Genomic DNA, 22,875 nt, shown 5'->3' with positions numbered 1-22,875 from the left:
GTTGTTGGTTTGTGTTTTTTCTTTTTTTTGGGGTGGGGGGTGGGGGGGAGAAAAAAGCATATCTATATATAGATATATAGATGGATATATAGATAGATACAAATATATACTGACAATGACAATGCAGACAGTCAACATTTTAATCGTCTAATCATGGATACTGGTCCTGGAAACATAACAGCATGACATATCACCTATGTTTTCACAAAACCACACTATATATTGTAAGGGATTGAGAGATTGTGGGGGTAGGTGTGGAGAAGAAAGAGCCTGTGTACTGATGACAGAAATGTTCATCTGCTCCATGCAGCATCCTTCCATTAAACAATAAGCTTCCAATAACTTAATAAATTCAAAACCTTTTTTTTTTTCTTTTTTGAACAACAACAGAAACACATGATCAAACAAAACAGAAAAATCTTTCATACAAGGAACAAGTGCTGTAAAACACCGCAGTGTGCAGGAATATGTCAAGTCCTGAGAAGTAGCACTATTCACCATGCCAAAAAGCAAAAGGAAAGGGATCAGTATGCGTTCTGCACCCACCAGAGATATCACAGGCTACAAGCCCACACTGCATCAGTCCAACCTGAATGTTGACTGTATCACTAATGCTAATACTGCTGTCTTTGTTGAAAGCATCACATCCACAACTCTAAAGATTGTTATATGTGTCATTTCTCAACAACATAACAGGCATTTCAGAATCAAGCAAGAAAAAGATATGAATATTTTTGAAAAGCTGTATTCAGTTCCACCGAAAGGGCAAGCAAACATTACAAATGGCAAAGTAGCAAGTGGTGAAAAGATAAGGGGCAACTGGAACAAACACCAGAAAATGAAGCAGATAAATAAAAATATTGAATTGAAATAGAAAATAGAAAATTTTGTCTCCATGAAGCAATGTTTTGACTTTGACGTCAATAACCGCACAGAATATCCAGATTACCCTGTCACATTATAATACAGTCATGCTTCTCATCACTCCTTTATCTAAGCATTCATTCACTTCTCTCAAAGGTCTTATTCCGGTACAAGTTTCAACCAGCCTCATCCTTCATTACAGCTGTTTTCCATCATTTAAGAGAACAAACTTCTGCTCCCCCACAACTCATTAGGAAATATTTTCCTCAAATTTACATTTAACCTAACATGCTTAACTTGACCCACTGGTGCAGACTCAAGGGGTCTGACTCCCTGTCCTGTGCAAAGTACAACCCTGCCCACACAGAAAAACCAAAAGTAGCTATGGCTAGTGACCTGCTTTACTACATTACCTCTCTTCTATACACCTGTGCAGTGCCCTCTTTTCTGGCAGCCTATCGGTTTTCATCATTCAGTAATCCTTTGCTTGTCTTTTCTTCTTCTCGTTCACCATTTTAACTCACTCCAGATGAATAGTTCTCTCCCTTGCTTTTCCCTACAGACGACCCATTTGTTAGGGTTAGGAAAAAAAATCACAAAAAATACAAAACATAAAGTAACTGAATGAAACTCACTTTACTTAACCCACTGACCCCTCTCCTACTTCCGGGAGGTTATCAGCCGTAGCTACTTTCGTTTTCTCCACATAGGCGGATAGTAGTTTGCTCTGGACAGGAATCGGACTCCCTGCCAAGTCTGCACTAGTGGGCCACGGTAAAGTATGTGTAGTGAAACTGCATGCAGGAAAAATACACAAAAAAAAAGGTGGCGCTGTAGTGTAGCGACGCGCTCTCCCTGGGGAGAACAGCCCGAATTTCACACAGAGAAATCTATTGTGATAAAAAGAAATACAAATACAATATACAAATAAATCAATAATGTTCATGTATATTTATTGGTCTACCAATATTATTTAGATGTAGGAATTTTCAATATTCAGAGAATTATTGTGTTTTTTTCTTGCTAATATTCAAGGTATATCAATTTTGTATCTGAAAACCTTTGAATAAATTGCTAATATTCAAGGTTTTATCAATTTTGTATCTGAAAACCTTTGAATAAAAAACACTTACCTACAAACAATATTAAAAAAAACAACTGAGGTCTTATCAGCCCTGGAGAGTATCTTTATTCAATGGTCAGGTCTGCCTCTTCACATGGACACAAAGGGGACAGAAAACCATGGAAATGTTTGTGTGTGTAGCTGTTTCATGATTTATTGTGACCTGTCTGCAGAATAAACATAGGAACTTGCTCTGGTCTGGGCAGTCTGTGGTAGCTGTCTTGGGATGGGATGGCTAGCTGTGGTAGCTGTCTTGGGATGGGATGGCTCGCTGTGGTAGCTGTCTTGGGATGGGATGGCTAGCTGTGGTAGCTGTCCTGGGATGGCTAGACGTGCGGTCATGATGATGGTCCATCTCTGCATACATTTCTCTCTCCTTTCTCTCAGTCATAACTTCCAAGTTCCAGTAAAAACAATTGTGACTTCACATTACCTCAGGAATTTGAGGATGAAAGAAAGATGCCATCAATCCTGCAACTGAACTTTTTTTGTGTGTTTTTTTTTTTTTTTTGCTCCAGATCATCAAGCAATCACAGACAAACAATCAGGCAATAAACCTACAGGAAAACAAAATTTTCCACTGACAAAGACATAATAAACTTACACAAGAAATCAATCTCATTATTGTGGGCACACTGACGTCTAAGATAATATTCCCCTAAATATGCATATCCCAATGGCAAACTGACTTCTTTTCTGCTTTAATTAAGACCATGATAATGAGAGAAATCTGTTTTCACATGCCTTGATGATGGAATTTATTTACAAGGACTGTCTTCAATGAAATGCAGTGTCAAAGAAAGGAGAATAAACAGATGCTGGCACTGCATAGGACACTGGATTGAAGAAGATCTGTTGGAAACATGTGGGAAGTTTACCCCTGGCAGTGTGACCAACATCTGAAGATAAAAGCTGTGGATTCATTCATTAAGGAAATCTTAACAAATGGACTTGACACAACATGAACAAAAGTCATGCAATAAAACGAAGTGGATAAAATAAGAACACCAGATTTGATACACAGGACACCAAATTCCATGCACAATACATCAAAGAGAGAGTCTTCTAGTGCTCTGCAATGCAGATCCAGGGTGCTTATTGTACATCAGCAATGCTCACTGTACACTGACAACGATATCTCCATGTCCACACCTGTAAGCTTCGCTGCACGTACACTCACACTCTACGGCATTGCAATGGAGGATTTGATTTTTGCACAATGGTGACCGCACTAGGCGTCGGACTATCAAGTTGTTTCTGCACGAGCTTTCTGCCCCTGAGATGGAGTGGTGTCCCCTGGTGTAGTCAGCTGCCCGTGACATGTGTTGCATACCAGTACCGTTTCCTTGGAGGCCGCTGGCGCTGAAGCAAACAGACAGGTGGAATAAAAAAAAACTGGCGGACATGTCGTTTTCAATGCCTCATTTTGAATGCTTTGTATGAAACATCTGGTGCTCATACAAGCACTATGAAATCTACTAATACATTTTTTTTCCAAGAAATTTACCACTGTGATTGTTTCTTCAATCTAAAAACAAAGACTTTTGTAGTTAACTGCTCTTGCTAACACAGTTTTGAGTTACTATTCTCTAACACACACATACACACACACTACCCCCAATGTTCCCAGGCCCTTCCCTTTTTTCACAGTCTTGTTTTCAACAATATCTGTCTTCTGTGAAGACAACGTCCATTGGTGCCGCTCATGGTACAGTCCTGACAACTGTGTTATTCACACTGTACACAAATGACTGCTCTGGCTCAGACACAACTCCTTTAATTAAGTATTCTGATTACTCAGCCCTAGGAGATCTGTCAAATTCTGATGCTGTTTATTTCAAGTCCAAAAATGTTCCTCCCAGTGTACAGAGAAATACTTAGATCTTAATGTTCAGAAAACAAGAAAAAAAGCCTCTCCCCTTTGACCTGTTCATCAATGATGTAAAGGTTGAAAGAGCACTTGAATACAAATACCCAGAAACTATTATTGATCATAAGCTGAATTTTAATTCTAAAGGAAATTTTCTATCTAAAATTACGTTTAAATAACATACTTACCGTGACCCAACTAGTGCAGACTCCGGCAGGGGTCTGACATTCCTGTCCTGTGCAAACTACTATCCGCCTATGCGGAGAAAACAAAAGTACTACGGCCGATACCCTCCGGAAGTAGATAACCTCCCCTTTGTCCCGCTGGCTAGCGCCCTCTTTTGACAGCAATATGCCATCACCAGCGCAGCAAGCAAGGAGAACAGGAAGCGGGGAGGACGGGAGGGTCTTAAATTTGGGTCACAGTAAGTATGTTATTTAAACGTAATTTTAGATAGAAAATTTCCTTTTAATTACACATACTTAACCGTGACCCAACTAGTACAGAATAGCGCAACAAGGTGGAGGGCTCGCCTGTTCTACTGTCTGTGTGCTGCGATGGCCTGCTGTGCAACTACCACAGAAGCTGATGCTTCTTGAGCCATCATCCCGCAGGCGTGCGACATCTCTCAGGTAGAAGTCGATGAGGGGGCAGGGTTTTTCCAGTAGGAAGCATCCATGATGTCTTGCAGCCGTGTTGAGTGCGCTAAGGCAAGAGAAGAGGACCATGCTCTGACTTCATGTGCTCTGGATGAGGAGGCATCAAGTCTCCATCCTTCTGTTCTATTGCCAGTGCGCTGCAATGGCCTGTTGTGTGACCACTGCAGAGGCAACGCCTCTTGAGCCATCATCCCTAAAGCGATAGATGTCCCTCAAGTAGAATTCGATGAAGGTAGAGTGTACTGTGTCACCTAAGGATATTGGTGTGGGCAAAGAAGACTGAGGTCCGCAGCTGTATTGTGGGAGAGGTCTGTGGACCACAGCTGTGCTGAAAAATGTAGCGCAAAGAAAATCGGTTCGTTGTGTTGAATCCACACTTTACTGAGAGCCCTTCGAATCAAAGGAAGGAAGGGAAACACATACCCTATAGGGTTGTCTCACTTGAGCACGGCTGAGCGTCAATACAAGGAGGTGCACATGTGGTTTGATCTGATGATTCCACATTGGTTGTGGGCCGACAGTGTAAGTGATATATGTGTTTGGAGGAAACTGTGGCACGAGACAGAGGTAGGCCACCATGTTGGGCTTGCCTTAGGCGTGACAGCCAGATCTGTAGAGCTCCTCCATGAGAGCTGACAGGCGATAGGCGCTCCCCCCGCCACTTTTCTGTCATTGCCAAAAAAAGACAGCACTGGCATGTTGCCTATGCATAGAATGGCAGACATTTGGCAACAAGAGACTTGAGGTCCCTGGTGTCTCTGGGACAGGGTTGTGTAATTGCCCAGGTAGGTACCATCACGAGAGGGGCATACGGAAGGCTTGGTGGCTTCTCTACCTGAGTGTGGCATGTTGGAGTAACCTGCAGAAAGTTGTCGGCAGTCAATGGCTGGGTTGGATCAGGCTGTGGGAGTGCACTTCATGTGCCTGCAGGTCACCGAGTCTCATTCTGTGGTGGAATTCCTAATGGAAGAGGGTTTCCATGGGGAAAATTTTTTCGCGGAAGGTTCTTTAGAGAAAAAAAAGACAGGATCTATGACAGGCCTCAGGCTGTGTGTGGTGCGCACTAAGTCTGGGATGGAGCAGGGCGGGGGCAGGGAGGAAAGTGGCTCTAGATGTGTTGTACTGGCCAATTACATCAAATCACTGATCTGACATGCGATTTCAGTACAGCCAACAATAAAGTGAGAGCTGTATTATCAGCGGTTTCTGAATTGCAAAGAAAAATCATTTGGAGCTTAGTCTTTCATGGAGGACTATGTCTCTCAGACTGGAAGACAAATTGCACTAGGACTTAGTGCTGTAGCCTTGACTATGTCTCTCAGACTAGAAGTCAAATTGCACTGGGACTTCGTGCTGTAGCCTTGGGGGCTAACGCCTTTGGGATCCGTCCCTATGGTAAGCCCTAGGGCCCTCTTGATTGAGGGACTGGGGATGCAACTTGGGCAAAACACTCTCTACTATAAATTGTATAATCAAATTCCAGCCCAAATAGTCGGGGCAGCAGTTACCTCCTCTGCTGTTCTGATGGTCATTGTCGTACACAACTGATTATCATATACTGGTCCTTGGAGGACACCAGTCAGCATGGGTAAATCAGGAAACGGCTGCTGTGTGCTTGAGGGATGAAGGTGTCCACCATGCAGGTTAAGTTGAAATGTAAGGAAGCCGGAAGGAGTTGACGGGGTCTTGTGGTGCAACCATGTGTCTGAAAGACATGGTGCTTGCTTCCGAAGTGATCCTCTGACAGGCTTGAGAAGGAATGCCCATCTGTAACCACAGCAGTGGTTGTGTGTTGAGGCTGAAAGGAACGGGCAGGGAAGACCAAGTGCAGAAAGTGCTTTCAAACGCCAATTGTTTGAAACGTTGATGCTGGATCTCTGTTCAAGCAAGGTGATGGGGCGAACTGATGTGCTTGAATGCAGCATCTGCCGTGTTGGTATGAGTGGGCAGAAAGGTACACCCCTGTGGGTAATGAACGGTTCGTTGTGCTTTGTGAGACGCATCTGTCCTCGTCAATATGCCTTTCTCCCGAGTGTAGAGGAAAACAATTATTACCCAGGCCTTCTGCTACTAGTGAGGAGTGGAAGAGATGGACTTAGGGTGATTGTCTCCTGCCCAATGGGCAGTTTTTGGGCCCGCTAAAACTTGGAAGGAATGAAGGGCATGTGTGTCCGGAGTGGCACCTCTAAGTTGGACTGCCTCATCCCTCCTTGTACCAGGTTAGGGCATCTCTAGCCCTGTGGGTGATTGTTGTAGGCAAATGAGTTGGGTTGCCTTGTCCCTCCATGCACCAGGAGAGGGCATCCTTAGCCCTGTGGGTGGGAAGGGAGTGTGTGTGGGTCCCTAAGGACCAACCACAACTGATATGTGAAGGAGCACACATTCAGGTGTGAATGAGACAGTTTTGTCTGTGAGTGCAGACGTCATCCGAAAGCAAGGAAGGGATGAATGTATGAAAATGAATACATATATGTGCAAAGGGATTCTAAACTTCCATCAACTCAAGTGATGATGTCAGGAATATGCCAATGACATGACAAGAGATCGCGTCACGAGAAATAAGTGGCTGTATAAACATACATGTAGCATGCACAGATATACCCAAGTAAATGGGTAAGTGTGCATAATCCTTAATGGAAAGGAATCTGTGTATGCAGCTCTATATAAGAGATGTACATACGCATATGAATAAAGTGCCAGTATGAAGACACAGAGAGATCTGGGCATTGTGAACAGAATGACACAAATGCAAGCAATGCAAGCGTGCCTATATTGCTATGTAGGGAATCTCAATGAATAGATGTCAATGAATAGAGATAGAAATAAAATTGTACATGTTAATATGGAAGTCGTATGAACCTATCCCGTAAGCGCACACACCTGTGTATACCGAGGGATAAGTATACATCTATAAGTGTAAATAGAAATGTGTATAAATGTTGCAAGATATTGTATATAAATATCTCTATCTATCTATCTATCTATATATATATATACACACACACTTTTTTTGTAATAATATTTTTTATTATTATTATTATATATATATATATATATATATATAAATTGTTTTTGTTTTTTGTTGTTTTTTGTTTTTTGTTGTTTTTTGGGGTTTTTTTATAATAAATCAAAAAGAATAGAAGAGGAAATATTGTGATTTATTTCCTGTTATTGTGTATAACAAGAAGAGAATGGTAATAGGGTTGATTGCCTGCAGAGGACTGTGTGCAAGTGGGGGGGATGAAGAACCCAAATGTTCAGTGGCCAATAGCCTGAGAAACAGCAAGGAAGGTGCAGTTGCTATGCAAAGTTGTGTAAAGTCCATGAATGGGCATCAGGACCCAATGAGAAACCAAAAAAACATTGCTGGTTGACAGCACAGGGGGCAGGAGTGATGTGCTATGTCGGCGAAAGTAACTACAGCATCAACCGCCTTGGTTACGAATACGGAGTTGCCTCCCTTGGCACCGATAATCGGCGAAAAGGATGGTGTCTTTAGAGCACATATCACCTGGTGCGACGTGTCCTCGCTGTAGAGGGAGGAGTGTCATGCTACATGTGAGAGTCTGTGGTTCAATGCCACCGTAACCGGCACAGGTGAAAACGGCCGCAAGGGGAATAATTATAATGTCCCTTAGTGCCGTGGGCATCCCAACCCGAATTGGTCGCCATCGGACGCAAGACGGTCGAGGCATGTGGCATGACGGCGCCGTAATCCAGTGTTATGGGCGTCATGGACGAGGGTATGGCAAGATCGGCCCGAGCACTGCCGAGAGGCAGGATCGAGTTATCAAGAGGCACTCCGACGTGGAAGTGCCGATATTAGTCTGGGTAACAGCAGAGTTAGGCGATGGGGCAGAAGAATCCAGCACTGCCGAAGTTCAGTGGGCCATGCACGTACCTGCTCTGTGGGCGAGGGGCGGTGCAGGCGCAAGGTGTGGCACCGGGAAGAAGAGTGGTGCATAATTGCTGCAGCAAGTTAACAATGAGTTGCTGGTTGTTTGGCTGAGCAGCTTGCTGAGACGCCATTAGTGGATGGGAAACAGCAGCAATCGGCGGTGTGGCAGATGGGGTCATAACCACATAGCTTGGTGGGACCGTGCACGCACCCACACCGTAGGCGAGGTGCAGTGCCGGTGCAAGGGAAATAAACTGCGGCGGTCACCGGCAAGGGTGCCAAAGCAGGGGTTGCTTCCCTCGGATCAGGCGCTCCGGACAAGGAGGGGGGTGCACGCGTATGGGCGAGCGTGTCCCCCAGTGGTCCACCTTCCTCCCTACACTAGGGGAGGGCATCCCTACACGCCTCGGACGCCAATGGATCCGAGAGGTTACCTACTTCCGGGAGTTTATCGGCCGTAGTACTTTCGTTTTCTCCACATAGGCAGATAGTAGTTTGCACAGGACAGGAATGTCAGACCCCTGCCGGAGTCTGCACTAGTTGGGTCATGGTTAAGTATGTGTAATTAATCAAAATTTTATAATTTTAAAATGCCAGTCTCGCATCTATTGTCCACAGAAACTCAGCAACATCAGAGTTGATTATAAAGTACTTCAAGGATTTTATAGATGCTTTATTGAATCTGTTTTAACTTTCTCTTTTATATGCTGGTATGGGGGTCTGCTGTAAAAACATAAGAATATGCTGAACAAGATCCTGAATGTGTGCAGTAAGACTGTGGATGTGAAACAGAGCAGAGTATGACAGAAAGCCAGGTGTATTTCAAGCGACAGCAACCATGCTCCAGCAAATTATTATCAACGTCTACCTTCAGGCAAACACTTAAGTCCCAAAACTCAAAACAAACAGAACAAAATACAACTTTATTTCAAAGTCAATTCAGCTGTTAAAGAACAGTGATTAATCATTGTGTGACTCCACAAAAATGAATAAGTGTGTACGTGTGCGTGATGTAACGTCTCAATCTAAAATTATGTTTCAATTTCAGAACGCTATTTTAAGCATATCCTTTAATTAACAAGGATTATTGCATGTGTGTGGCTGACATATAAGCATTTTATGTCTTTTATGTATTCATGTTGAATGGTTGTGATTCTTGTGTATTTTTATGTGTTTTACATCCCAAATGAATGTGTCTTAGTCTGACTGAGATAATAAAATATTCTGTAATATGTAGTCTTATTTCAATGAGGGTGACTAACCTTATAAAATCAAATCAATTAATCAATCACTGGTGAACACGCATGAATGCATGCATGCGGGTGTAAGAAAGGGAGTCAGAGTGAACAAAGTATCATGATTGATGATCCAAAATTGCTTTGCTGTAAAAGCTGCACTTCACAATTTGAGTTACAGACAAATGTTTTGTTTGTTTGTTGTTGTTTTTTTAACTCAACACTGATTGTGATCAATGATTAATTAAAATGCAACACTTATATACACACATACACATACCCAACATGGACCATATCACTAGACAGAGAAAAACTACCACAGTATGTTCACTTATTTATATGGAGCACAATGTGTCCTCAAGTGAAAATAAATGAAAGGCAAAGCAAGTCTTCAACAGTCTGTAAGTCAACATTCTGTCAACAAACCTCTGCACTACACTCCAGAATTAGAGTCAAATGATAATGCCATAAAGTCATGAAAAATTATATATAAAAAAAAACAAAAATAAACTGAACTGGATATATAACATGAGCATCAACTGTGTCCAACAAAAACGACTATACCAATACTTACAGGTAGCCCCAAAGACAGAGCGTGGCACTTTCTGGTTGCAGCATTTGTGACAGAAACTGTTTCCACAGTGCCGACAGTAGTGCTGAAATGATCAGGGTAAGCAAGTCTTTAAAAAAAATTTTTAAATAATAAAACTGCTAACATATACATTGATGGAAGAAAAACATAGAGATCTTGTAGAATACTGTTTGAATAGCTTATGCTTTTGCCTTATCGGGATATCTGGAGAAATGTACTATTTAAATGTCAATTATTATTATCATTATTATTGTCATTATATCATTACTATTATTATCATCATTATTATTATCTTGACACAAAATCAAATGCTTCAACATCCAACATTCCCTGATCCTCCACACACACAACCAACCCCCCTCACACGCACACGCACACACACACACACACACACGCACACACACACACACACACACAGTGACACATGCACACACACACACACACACACCCAGTGACACACACACACACACACACACACACACACAAAGATTCTGCAAAGTATTTCATCCTGCAGTATGTAAATACACATCTCATAAACATCTATTGACACTGAAATAAGAAAGAAACATTAAGAAACATACAGGTCCCATAACATTTTACAGATACTGAAATCATACAGAAATATGAAGAAACCAACAGACTGATGCACCCACACCAAAGAGCTTTCGTCCATTCTTTCAATTTAACTCGGCTGGCCTCCATTAGAAAAACAGAATCCTATCTGCACACACTGTGGTGAGTCATCCATTAAAAAGACACAAAATATGAGCATACATCAACAGTTTACTTAGTCAATATACTGACCCCTTGTTTATCACCCTCTGTCTGATTAACTCTCTCCATACGAACGGCGAAAGAGACGACGTTAACAGCGTTTCGATCCAATTACCATCATCAAAATATTGCAAGCGGAACCCTCTTATACTGAAGAATTGAATGTTGACAAAGAATACCACAGTTCTGACGACGGAAGCTAAAGGTTGGGTCATTCAGACACCCACTGGACATCCGAGGGGTCTGTGTAGAGGAGAAGAGAGGACTGGCCGTACTGAGTGAGTCAACGGACAGATTCTGACACTGATTTGTCCCACTGTTGACGGCAAGAAAAGAGGGGAGAGAACTCTTGAAATAAAACAATCAACAGCAATGGGTTCCAGTTTTCCACAATTCACATGCACACATACAAGCAATACTGGAGCAGCATTGTGGGCACAACACAGAAGGAGCCATGGCAGGAATTGGTTGGGCGTTGGACTTGTGATCCAATGTGCACCAGTGATCAGGGCTCCAGCCCCATTTCGGCAGGGTGTTGTCTCGTTGGGAAATGCATTCTACTCGGATTCTCCTCATTCCACCCAGGTGTGAATGAGAACCTGACTTCGGTTTGGGAAGGTCAAAACAACGGAAGGTGTGAGTATGAGTTCACCACCCTGATGGCCATCAAAGGCTGTAGGACCTTCAAGCCTTTTTAACCTTAAAATAAAAATTAAAAAACAAGCTCACATACCATAAGGATAAACACCACCTACGATCACCAAGGAAGAACAAAACTGCTTCCAGCACACACACACTCACCCTTCTCTTCAATATGGACGAAAAAGAAACTCGGCATCCAAAACAATTTTCTGAAACAAGAAACATAATATGTAAGTTACTCAGAAAGACAACAAACAAAACGAAACAAAACAACAGCACAATTTCAACAGAGTAAACACTGAAATTTGAGGATACTGTGAACATTTTTAAATACATACACAGACAGATAAAGGTAGATAAACATGGACAGATAGATATATACACAGATAAAAAGACAGTTAAATGGTTATAGAGGTGTGGGTGTGGGTGTGCCCGTGAATGTGTGCATGTTTTGTGTGTGTGTATGTATGTGTGTATGTGAGTGTGTGTGTGTGCCTGAGTGTAGGTGTGTGTGTGTGTGTGTGTGTGTGTGTGTGTGTGTGTGTGTGTGTGTGTGTGTGTGTGTGTAAGAAAATACATGATCTCTTCAAATCTCTCCATTATGGGCACAAGATAGATATCAGACCCCTGCCGGAGTCTGCACTAGTGGGTCACGGTTAAGTATGTGTAACTAAGCCTTATTTTTAAAGAGAAAAACTTTTTCTTTTCTTTTTTTTTTTGGAAGCAGGAATCCAGTGCATTTGTCTTGACCTCAACCACCACTTTTTGATAACAAACAATGTGAAGCAAATTCCACGAAAATGTAAAGCTGAGAAGATTATGCCTCAGTGAACAGACAGTGCAGAATGAGCAGAGTCATTTCAGAATACCACATTTCCGTGAATGAAAACTGATGAAAACTGAATTTTAGAAAACAAAACATGCAGCGAACAACACTACAAAGTGTGAAATAGTACAACACCATTGGCCATTTGTGCACGTCTTTTCTTGAGCTCCAACAGTCGGGCGACCATGCCGGGACGCTGTGGTGCTGGCTCGATTTTGGAAAGAGATTCATCCACAGAGTTCGTCATCTCTATCAGATCCACCTGCCATTGCCAGAAAATGTCAAAACACAAGTTCACACCTTTTGTGTGTGTAAATGCTGATTTTTTGTTTATTTTTTCAATGAGATAGAATAAATTAGTGATTCTCTTTTCAGTGGCTTGTTTGTGAGTGTGTGTGTGTGTGTGTGTGTGTAAGTGTGTGCGTTTGTGTGTAGAAGTGTGTATTTGTGGTTAGATTCGGAAAAAGTAAAAGACTCGTCTCTATGTCGTTGATTTTTTTCTTTATGAGATTGGTACAGTCACAAAAATTAATCACTTTTTATGGTTTACATGCTTCTCTATCTGTCCTGAAGGACTACAAAATAAAGCCTATCTCTGTGTGATTACAAACACTGTAAGTATGATATCACTCTGTAAGCAAAAACACTAAAACAAATGTCAAAGATGTCAATATATATATATATATAGAGAGAGAGAGAGAGAGAGAGAGAGAGATAGATAGATAGATAGATAGATACAAATGTTGTCACATATCTGTATATTTTAAGGACATTACAGTCACTGAGTCCATCTGATCAATCAATGACAAAACTGCTACCAGATTTCAGTTAATTTTCGTCTTCTGTAACTGGACAGGGTTATCCAACAAAATGTATCATTTTATCTCTTTGACTGCACATTATTTCCACCAAAAAAAGTAAATTGTCAGAAAACAACTACTTACAGAACTTGATATAAGAAATCTGATGCAAGAAGCATTGTGTCATTTCAACTCATGTCATTTGGAAGTCACAATGACAATTTCTGCTGCACTGACAAAACAAAATGTGGCAATATATCTCCTGCAAATTTAATTCTGTGTTTTGTACAAGGTAACTTTTCATTCATTTATTTTCTTGACACCATGCTTCAATGTAAATCAAGATATCCAATCAATAAAGCTTTTACCAGAAAGATAAAATGAATAAATGCTTACATCCGAATCATCTTTGTCATCTCCATCCAAACTGTCAAGGTCGCCACTGGACTTATTTTTCACTGCCTAGAACATACATACAGAAAGAAACAGCATTACACATAAATCAGACAAATCAAACACTACAGCAAAACACATGCTTACATACACACAAACACACACATTCATATATCAATCCAATTAAGCAAGAATTTGTCAACAACGATCCTGTTTTCAATCCGTTCACTTTCTACATATTACTTTTTCATTATAGCTATCAGCAAAGACCATGCTCAATCAATGCAGGGGATTAGGGGATTGGCAGGGTGGAGGTTACATCGGTTTTTGGAGGGTAGATGGATGTTGGAATGTATTCAATAAAGGTTTGCATACATTGTATTGCACTGTATTACTCTTTTTTGTCACAACAGATTTCTCTGTGTGAAATTCGGGCTGCTCTCGCCAGGGAGAGTGCATCACTACACTGAGAGCGCCACCCTTTTTTTTTTTATTGTATTTTTTCTTGCCTGCAGGTTTTGTTTTGTTTCTTTTCCTATCAAAGTGGATTTTTCTACAGAATTTTGCCAGGGACGACCCTTTTGTCGCCATGGTTTTTTTTACATGCACTAACTGAATGCTGCACACGGGACCTCGGTTTATCGTCTCATCCAAACACATTTACCAAACAAGAAAATGTCAACAGCAAAACAAAACAAAAAAGCTGAAAAACATATCTTTTCATTTAACAATTCTACCTAAAATCATCATAATGCTCAACAAGGGAAACTTACAGGTGATGCACTGAGCGTGTCGCCAGTGGACGGGGGAACAGACGCTGCAGCCGACTGTGCGGGGACGGGAGAGACTGCAGAAGTGGCACCAGACAACGAAGCAGTGCCAGGGGACACGACGGACCCGTTACTCTGCCCAGAGTTCTTGGACAGGGTTTCCATCCAACGCACCCAGTAGGAGCACCCTTCTGCACAGTCAGATCAAATCGAAACATATGGTTTATGTCACAGCCAACTGCAGAGGGTCTATTCGAGGGACTGATTACCAATCAGATTTTCAAACCAGTTGAAGATACCCCAAAACAGTATTAAAAGGTTGATCAAAATAGCATTGAAAAAGACCAGTTCACCAATATCTTGCTCGGTCCACATGAAATTCAAATCAACCTGACAATATTGGAAATACAGTAAAAAGACCATTCAGTAATGTCTGTTTTAGTATACATATTCTGCACAGTCACATTTGGGAGCAGGAGAATAAAAACAGTGATAGAAGGTAATGAGAAGTTAAAGCATTTTTGTTAGCAATATTTTGTTTGTTTATTTTTAAGGATAATTTTACAAATAAGAACAATTTTCTTTGACCTTTTTTTCAATATCAATCCTAGGATTTAGTCCCACTGCTTTAACATTAGCCAAAGAAACAAAAAGACACCAAAAGAAAAGTGCTTGAACTGATAACTGATTCGTTACACCGACGATGATAAAAAATGGTGCAAACATATACATATTCACTCACTTATCAACCGCCCATCACTCAGTCATCCAACACCACATTAAACTATCACAACCATTCTGACCATTTAAATCAAAAGCCCAAAGAATCAGTCTCTCTGATGAAGACACTGACCACAAGAATGCATTACACTAAAAAGGATGAAGCATTTTTTAAAGCTAAAGATGTACAACATCAAAAGGTAAATGACAGCCAAACCTAAAATAAGAAAAGCTTTGACAACCAAGCCAAAATCAGATTATGATTTTAACTGAACTACAAAAATATGTTGCATTCTCCAGAAAACTTTGCTGTTGTTAGCTCTGTGAACAACTCACTTTTCAAAATGATGGGGTGACAGAGGAAGAACCAGTTAAGGAAGCAGAAACAGTTCCATCGCACAGGAAACACCACCAGACACAGAAGGGAGACGCACACCTCTGTGTGGTATCTGTTGAGAAACAAACTCACTCACATTAACAGATGTACAACAGAGAATAAACATATACTCTTCCATGTTAACAAATGTCTAATACATAATGTATGCAACCCGTTCATGACAATGGGAAATGGACAAATAAATATGGAAAATTACATTAAAAAAATAACAATACAAACAAAACCCCAGAAACTTTCCTCAAATAATTTTCATTCGGTTTCATCACTTTGGGATGCTATAAAGGCTAACATGTGATGCAACATGCGAAAATCTGACTAAATTTGTGCCAGTTTTTCTTAGCTGTGCACAAAAACAACCCATTTGGGTAAAAAAAATGAAAATCAAGATTTTTACAAATATCGTATCTTTGAAATATTATCTTTGCTGTTGGTAAGTATTCTGGCATAAAAATATCTGAAATGATAGTACTTCTAATGTTTTCAGATGCATGCCAATCAAAAGCATGTAAAAAGTACTGCACTCTTTTGCCGTATTTAAGATCAAGCTGAAAATGACAAAGAATGGGAAATTCCAGCCTGTGAAGTAATAAACATGGAAATGAGCAGTAAACGGATATTGGTAGTCTCCTACAGAACCTTCTAAATCATGCGAGAGTATGATTATAGTCCATTTTTCACCAGCTTTTCACTCGCTACTCTCGCTGAATTGCATTTTTAGCCTGGTCACTTTGATTCTTCAAATTTAGCCATGTTGCCAATTAAAAGTTTGTTGTATTGATAATTTTGTTGAAAGTTCAGGCTTTCTATGATATATTTTAACTGATAGTGTTTAATTCTGTGGTGTGGCTGACTCACAATTATTCAGAAATAGATACATGTGTGCTGCCACTGATCTCTAAAATAGATCAGTGTGCGTGTGTGTATGTGTGTGCCGTGCGACCCCAAACGGCAATCGTGTTTTCAAACAGCTTTCAAACAGCAACACACTGTTCAACACTGTTTCTCAGTCTCCTGTACACGCTAGATTGAGAGTAAGAGACACTGAGAGAGAAAGTAACATTCTGAGATGTGTTGTCCCAGACCACGGCTGTTGCGACTCTACTGCCAGTGTATCTTATTACAAATTTGGGAAACGAAAATGCTTCTGACTTCATCTGTCCCGATAATAAAAGGCCCATTTCTGTTCTGTTCTGCTTTTTGATCCAACCAACTCATTACATTTTGATCTGAGAGTGAAACATTTCATTTTTATCAAATCCAGAGATTCTAACACAAGTGCGCTTTGAATTAAATGCGCCAGCTACACATGATTTACTCCTGTGTTCAGAAACATGCAGACTTGTCCGGAGTGTGTGTGTGTGTGTGTGTGTGTGTGTGTGTGTGTCTGTGTGTGTCTGCACACACGTGTGCACATACACACCATGCTTTTCACACTTACTCTGAGTTTGACAGGGAAAACACACACGTGAACACACACACACACACACACACACACCAAACACAGACTCACAGATGATCATATACACACGTACATGTGGGCAAAAACTATGACAGACAGATCAATTCTGGTTTTTGTATATTAATCTTTGATTTTTTAAACTTCCAGACAGCACATAAATGTCAAAAATGAAAAATCAATGTGCTGCATCACAAATATTCATAATCTCTGATTCTGCATATTTAGTTACTGCTTTTCAGAGACGAGTTATATAACAACTGTAGGAAAGTCTGATAATACCTCCTTTAGTGATCAGCACAACAATGCCTAAAGCTTAGCACCAGTTTATTAATGTGCAGTGATGGCCAAGTGGTAACGCGTCAGCCTAGGTAGGAAGCAAGAGAACCTGAGCGCATGGGACTGAATTCAACACAAGACAGTATTTTCTTCCCCTCCACTAGACCTTGAGTGGGGGTCTGGATGTTAGTCATTTGAACAAGATGATATACCTGGGCACTGTGCGTAACATGTACCTTGCACACATGAAAGAACCAATGGCAACAAAAGGGTTGTCCCTGGCAAAATTCTGAAGAAAAATCCTACTTTGACAGAAAAACAAATTAATACCACTGCATGCAGAAAAAACGAAAAAGAAAGGGTAGCAATACACTGTAGTGAAGTGCTCTCCCTAGGGACAGCAGCCCGAATTTTACGGAGAAATATGTTATGACAAAGAATTTTTGTACAATACACTGTATACAAAATTACAAATACTTTGGGGAAGGGAAGTAATAAATGAACAAGTGTTAATTAATTGACTTGCGTATGAGGCATCTAATTCTCCCACTCTGTGTTGTACTGCGTTATGTTATGTGTGTGTGTGTGTGTGTGCGTGTGTCTGTAAATATATGTGTATGTATGTGTGTGAGTGAGTGAGAGAGAGAGAATTAGTGAAAGTATGTGTGTCAGTCTATCTGTGCGTCTGTGTGTGGTTTATGTGCAACTGCTGATCTGAAAAAGGAATGTGTGTTTTCACTGCTTTGTATGACAAAGACAGAGAAAGCAAATTCTATCCCCATCCTTATATCATGGGCGTGTAATCATACTACCCGTACATGAGTGCAGGCATCGTGTCATCCCATTTGAGCACAGAATAGATGTAGGTCAAGTACTCGTTGCTCTTCACGATGAAGTCGTGCATCTGGATCAAACTGCAACATGAACGATACTCGTTATCTTACACAATTTCCATTGGAAGGAAAAGGCAGTAAATAATTTCCAGAGAGGAGAAAAACAATATACATAATTTTCATAAATATTTCTGAACAGAAAAAAAGTTCTTCTGTTGATGCAGTTCTAAAAGAACCATACTTCAGAGTTGGTGGAAGCAACATTTTCATACAGGCATAGTTTATCGAACAGTTACCGTCTGACTTCACACACACACACACACACACACACACAGAGAAAGATTAATGGGAGTCCTTTTCACCTGAACTGAAAGTTCTGTATGGTTTCCAAGTTACTGGTTTCTTCAGTGATGGGTTTGACAGTGGCGTCTGGTTTGGTTCTGGGCAGGTACTTGTCCAGGATACGTGTGTGAAGCTGACACAGACTGACGGTGGCCAGTCCCAGCACCAAACAGGACGCCAGAATGAACACCGCACCTACAACACAGACAAACACCTGTCTGGAAGAATCATTCTCTGCTGTCTGATAGCTTTACAGTTCAGCATCACCTGCATTAATTAAAGCTCTACCTGAACAAACATACCTGAAGTTTTGAAAGGAAAAGTATTCAATTTACAGGGTAAGTGAAACAAAATTTCATTTCAAGGAACAAGCACAATGTTGCTAATACATTCTTTTTTTTTTTCTTTTTTTTGGGGGGACAGTGGGGGGCTTGTTGACAAGCATTTAAATGAGCTAAAAGAAACGTTATTTTCATTGTTTGAAGCGGACATTGACAGAATATGAACTGAACTGAACTGAACAAGCCAGCTGACTAAAACAAATTACAATCAAAGTGTAAGGGTCGGCAGCTCTAAAAAGGAAAATGACTTTATAATCATACAAATAAACAAACGAAGTTGAAACATAACTGATAACCTTAAAAATAAAACAACTTTCTTTTTTCAAAGATAGAAAAGAAATGCAGATCTCTTAGAGAACTTTTGACGATTGCCAAGAGAATCTCACAAGCTCTAAGAGCGAAGACACCACATCAACTGGTAAGCCTGGTTTCAAGGAAACACGTTACAGTCGCAGTACTGAGAAGGCAAATAGTTTAACACAAATAGAGACTGCAGCCTTGACAAAACACAGTATTTCTTGTTGTCCACACATGTGCAGGACTAACTCATCTTCTGCTTCCAAAGTGTATGAATTTATGCACGATGCCAAACAAAATGGCCTTGAATGGGATATGGGAATGACTTCTTTGGTGTAAAAATTGTTTTATCTTCTTATAAATGCCCAACAGCCAAATTCACAGACACAAACACACTTGGTGTAGTTCTTTCCCATTATGATTATGTCTAAAAAGCTCCAACGTCAACACTGATTACAAAAAACAAGGTAACCTCACCTTGAGTTAAAACAAAACAGCAGATGTTGGCAATCACCCAGAAAGCAATGGTAATATTGGGAAATCTCCATCTGCAAAGATGAACAAGGAAAATAATGTTCACACTGTAAAGCTTACACAGTATATTTAATCTTCAAATTCAATATACACATATACACACAAAATATTTCAAACCAACAATCTTTTCTTTATCACTATGCACAACCAAGAGTGGTGTCTTAAGACTTGATCTCTATTCAAACCACTACACCCTGGAGTTTTCAGAGTTTAGGTTTGGCTCGGGACACAATGAGGTATTTGTGTGTATGCGTGTGTGTGTGTGTGTGTGTGTGTGAAGCCTACATGACTATGTCATGATAAGCACAGAAAATAAAATGTTGTCATTACTAAACTTAATTCTGCAAAGCTATAACACTGATAAATGATTGTATGTTGACTGCACTGAATAGTAAATTTTGCATTGTTATCAGTATCATTAATCTCTTGAGTGCCTCACGATAGCGTGTGTGTGTGTGTGTGTGTGTGTGTGTGTGTGTGTGATGAAAAAAGCATTGCTGTTTTCCCCATGACCTATGCATCGTCCACGTCATTTCAGGATTTTTCAGAGTTACATTTTAAAGTTTGTGTGTCCAAAAACCACCAGTCAGAAAGCTTGGTATGTCTACTTTCATTATCCTTGAGGAGCAACAGCCAATCACACTCTGTATGGTAATTAATGACACCTTCATCAATAAAAATAGATTTTGCTTAACTTAGCTCCATTGTTTTTACAGCACAGAAGAAATTTTATACATGACACAATAGATTTTACTAAAAACATTTTCTTAAAGAATAATAATCCTCACAGTCAAACACACTGGATGGATGGGCATGAAAAAGAAAAAAAGAACCAGACACATCTATAATCAGATACACAGTGCCAATTCCAGACTCTTGAAATATACATCATCACATGCGTTAAGATAAATTTACACACACATACTTAAAGCGCATTTAGTTGCATCACACAAGATTAAGCATCATATAAGAATGGTTCTTTACCAGGTGGAAATGTATACATATACCAAGTATACAAAAACGAGAACACAAGCCAACAAGACCAAAATATTTCTAATGTTTTGAACAGCCTTTTGCCTTCCTCAGGGGACAAAATTGCTGATTCCAGATTCCAATCAACATATATGGGGGTAAAATCACAGCATAAAAAAGAAGAAGAAAAAAGAAAAGTCTCTTTACCTTTTCCCCTCTCAATATATCATAATGTAATGCAGTCAAACTCCAAGCACTCCAAACTGAACAGGACATGCATACAGTTTGTTCTCACCTCCTGACGTCATCGATGCAGTAGAAGATGAAGGCAAAGGGTTCAATGAGGGATGAGAACCTCTCCACCTGTGTGACAAACCCTGCCAGGTCCAGGACCACCTCTTTGTCTTTGTCATGGTCCTGCTCACAGACAGGCGTTGGCGGCTTTGTTGATCTTGTTTTGGTCTTGCTCATTGTGACCTCCTGGTCTTCAGCTGTCTGGTGTCAACAATATATAAATCTGCAAAGAAGAAAAGATCTTTGCAAACTGCAAATAATTCTGTACCAAAACAAACAAACAAACAAAAAAAATAATAATAAAACAGCATATAATCCTACATGCCAGAAACATGAATACTGGAAGACACCGTCAATGTGCCATGAACAATTTATCAAAATATTTTTTGTTGTTGTTAAGCATTATACTAATCAGCAAATCACTGAATCTGAACGGAGCGCACAGCTCCAAACAGAAATCTACTATTTAGCTTATCAGCTTCCAACTGATGCTTGCGACACATTTGTGCAAGTGTCTTCAGTCATGTCAGTCTGGAATGTTTGCAAATGAGATTAACAAAAGTAGCATGAGCACTTACTTCACCATCTAGTCTGAAGATGAGACTGAAAATGTTTTCCATAGAGATAATATTAACAGCATCTTGGTGGTATACTTTGAATTATTCATACACACAGTGACAAACATTATACTACACACACACACACACACACACACACAGATTAGGGCTTTAAATGCATGCCTCATCTATGCACATATAACGAAGCACAAATCTTACCCTTTGATGACCATAGAAAAGTTGCCTCTACTAAATTTCTGATAAAAAGCACAACACCCAAAAAAATATATTAAAAAAAGCCAAAAAATTAAACTTAGATCCTTAGTTGATTTTCGAAAATGAGCAAAATAATTTCTTCTCAGATAATACTAGCAACATCTTATATGCTTCTGATATTACAAAGGGCTCTAAGATTACTATTGAACTGAAAAAAAATCTGTATTTGTCAGACCACCTTTCTTTCATACTCCCAATTGGGAACTACAAAGAGCTCAGTTTGATATTGACCATACCGATATATGAGGAAAAAAAAAGATGACAAAATAAATATATTAGCCAGTTACGTAAAATCCTTGTTACATTCAAAATAAATACCTAAATCATATGAAATATATACGGATGGATGAGTAATTCATAAAAAGGTGGGTTCTGCATATTTGATACCTGATCTGAAGATAGAGATATTGTTTCATATTGGAAACAATAAATCAGTTTTCACAGCTGAACTCACTGCAATACTGATGGCCTTAAATCTTTTAATTCATTTTAAATAATACAATTTTAACATTCTTTTCTATGTTAATTCTAAGTCGGTGCTTCAGACACTACAATCATTGAAATTACAGACAAGATATAAAGTGATAACTGAAATGAGTCATTTAACCAATGTTTAATGTCTGTGAGGCACTACAATCATGTATTGCTGGATGCCATCTCATTGTTCGTTTTATTGGAACAATAAAGTGGACAGAGCAGCAAAAAAAAAAAAAAAAAACCCACACACACACACAAAAAGGAGCAAACTGTCGTCCAGAGTCAGTTCTATAGAATGATATTCATAGAAACAGTTTCCTATTTCCCTCATGAAATACAATACAATCACAAACTACATATATTTAACTATTACTAATGTAAAGAAACATGTCTACATTAACAGAAAAATAACATCCCTTATGTGTAGATGTAAAATTAATGCTTTTGAAACCAAATATACCACAAATATCACATGTATTTGTGAACATTATAATATATATCACTTCTGAACATGTCCTTACCTGTGATGTTATAAAGCAATATAATAATAATAATAATAATATATATATATATATATATATATATATATATATATATATATATATGATATTATTAATATTATCTGAGTAATTTTAAAGCACTCTGTTCAAAACA

The 22,875-nt window shown here is 39.7% G+C and overlaps 2 protein-coding genes across 2 annotated transcripts in view; both read right to left on the bottom strand.

Annotated features, from left to right (window-relative positions):
- Positions 1-41: 41 nt before the first annotated feature.
- The window catches only part of LOC143297786 (uncharacterized), a 91,765-nt gene continuing 68,931 nt past the window's right edge, over positions 42-22,875 (bottom strand). The window contains exon 13 of the transcript XR_013057310.1: positions 42-1,976. The gene's annotated coding sequence lies outside the window, so the exon portion shown is untranslated. The remainder of the gene's footprint in view (positions 1,977-22,875) is intronic.
- On the bottom strand, positions 1,976-21,129 carry LOC143297797 (uncharacterized). Its single transcript, XM_076610297.1, has 11 exons — positions 20,913-21,129; positions 19,589-19,659; positions 18,494-18,668; positions 18,117-18,212; positions 15,503-15,615; positions 14,450-14,637; positions 13,680-13,745; positions 12,619-12,745; positions 11,817-11,866; positions 10,224-10,305; positions 1,976-3,349 (listed from the first exon to the last, which is right to left on the bottom strand). Exons 1-11 carry the CDS (start codon positions 21,086-21,088, stop codon positions 3,234-3,236), a joined length of 1,260 nt encoding a protein of 419 aa, XP_076466412.1. The 5' UTR covers positions 21,089-21,129; the 3' UTR covers positions 1,976-3,233.

The sequence above is a fragment of the Babylonia areolata genome, chromosome 2, assembly GCF_041734735.1.
Source record: "Babylonia areolata isolate BAREFJ2019XMU chromosome 2, ASM4173473v1, whole genome shotgun sequence".
Classification (NCBI taxonomy): domain Eukaryota; kingdom Metazoa; phylum Mollusca; class Gastropoda; order Neogastropoda; family Buccinidae; genus Babylonia; species Babylonia areolata.
Note: the sequence above shows the minus strand (reverse complement) of the source record. Positions and strands in the feature narration are given on the sequence as shown.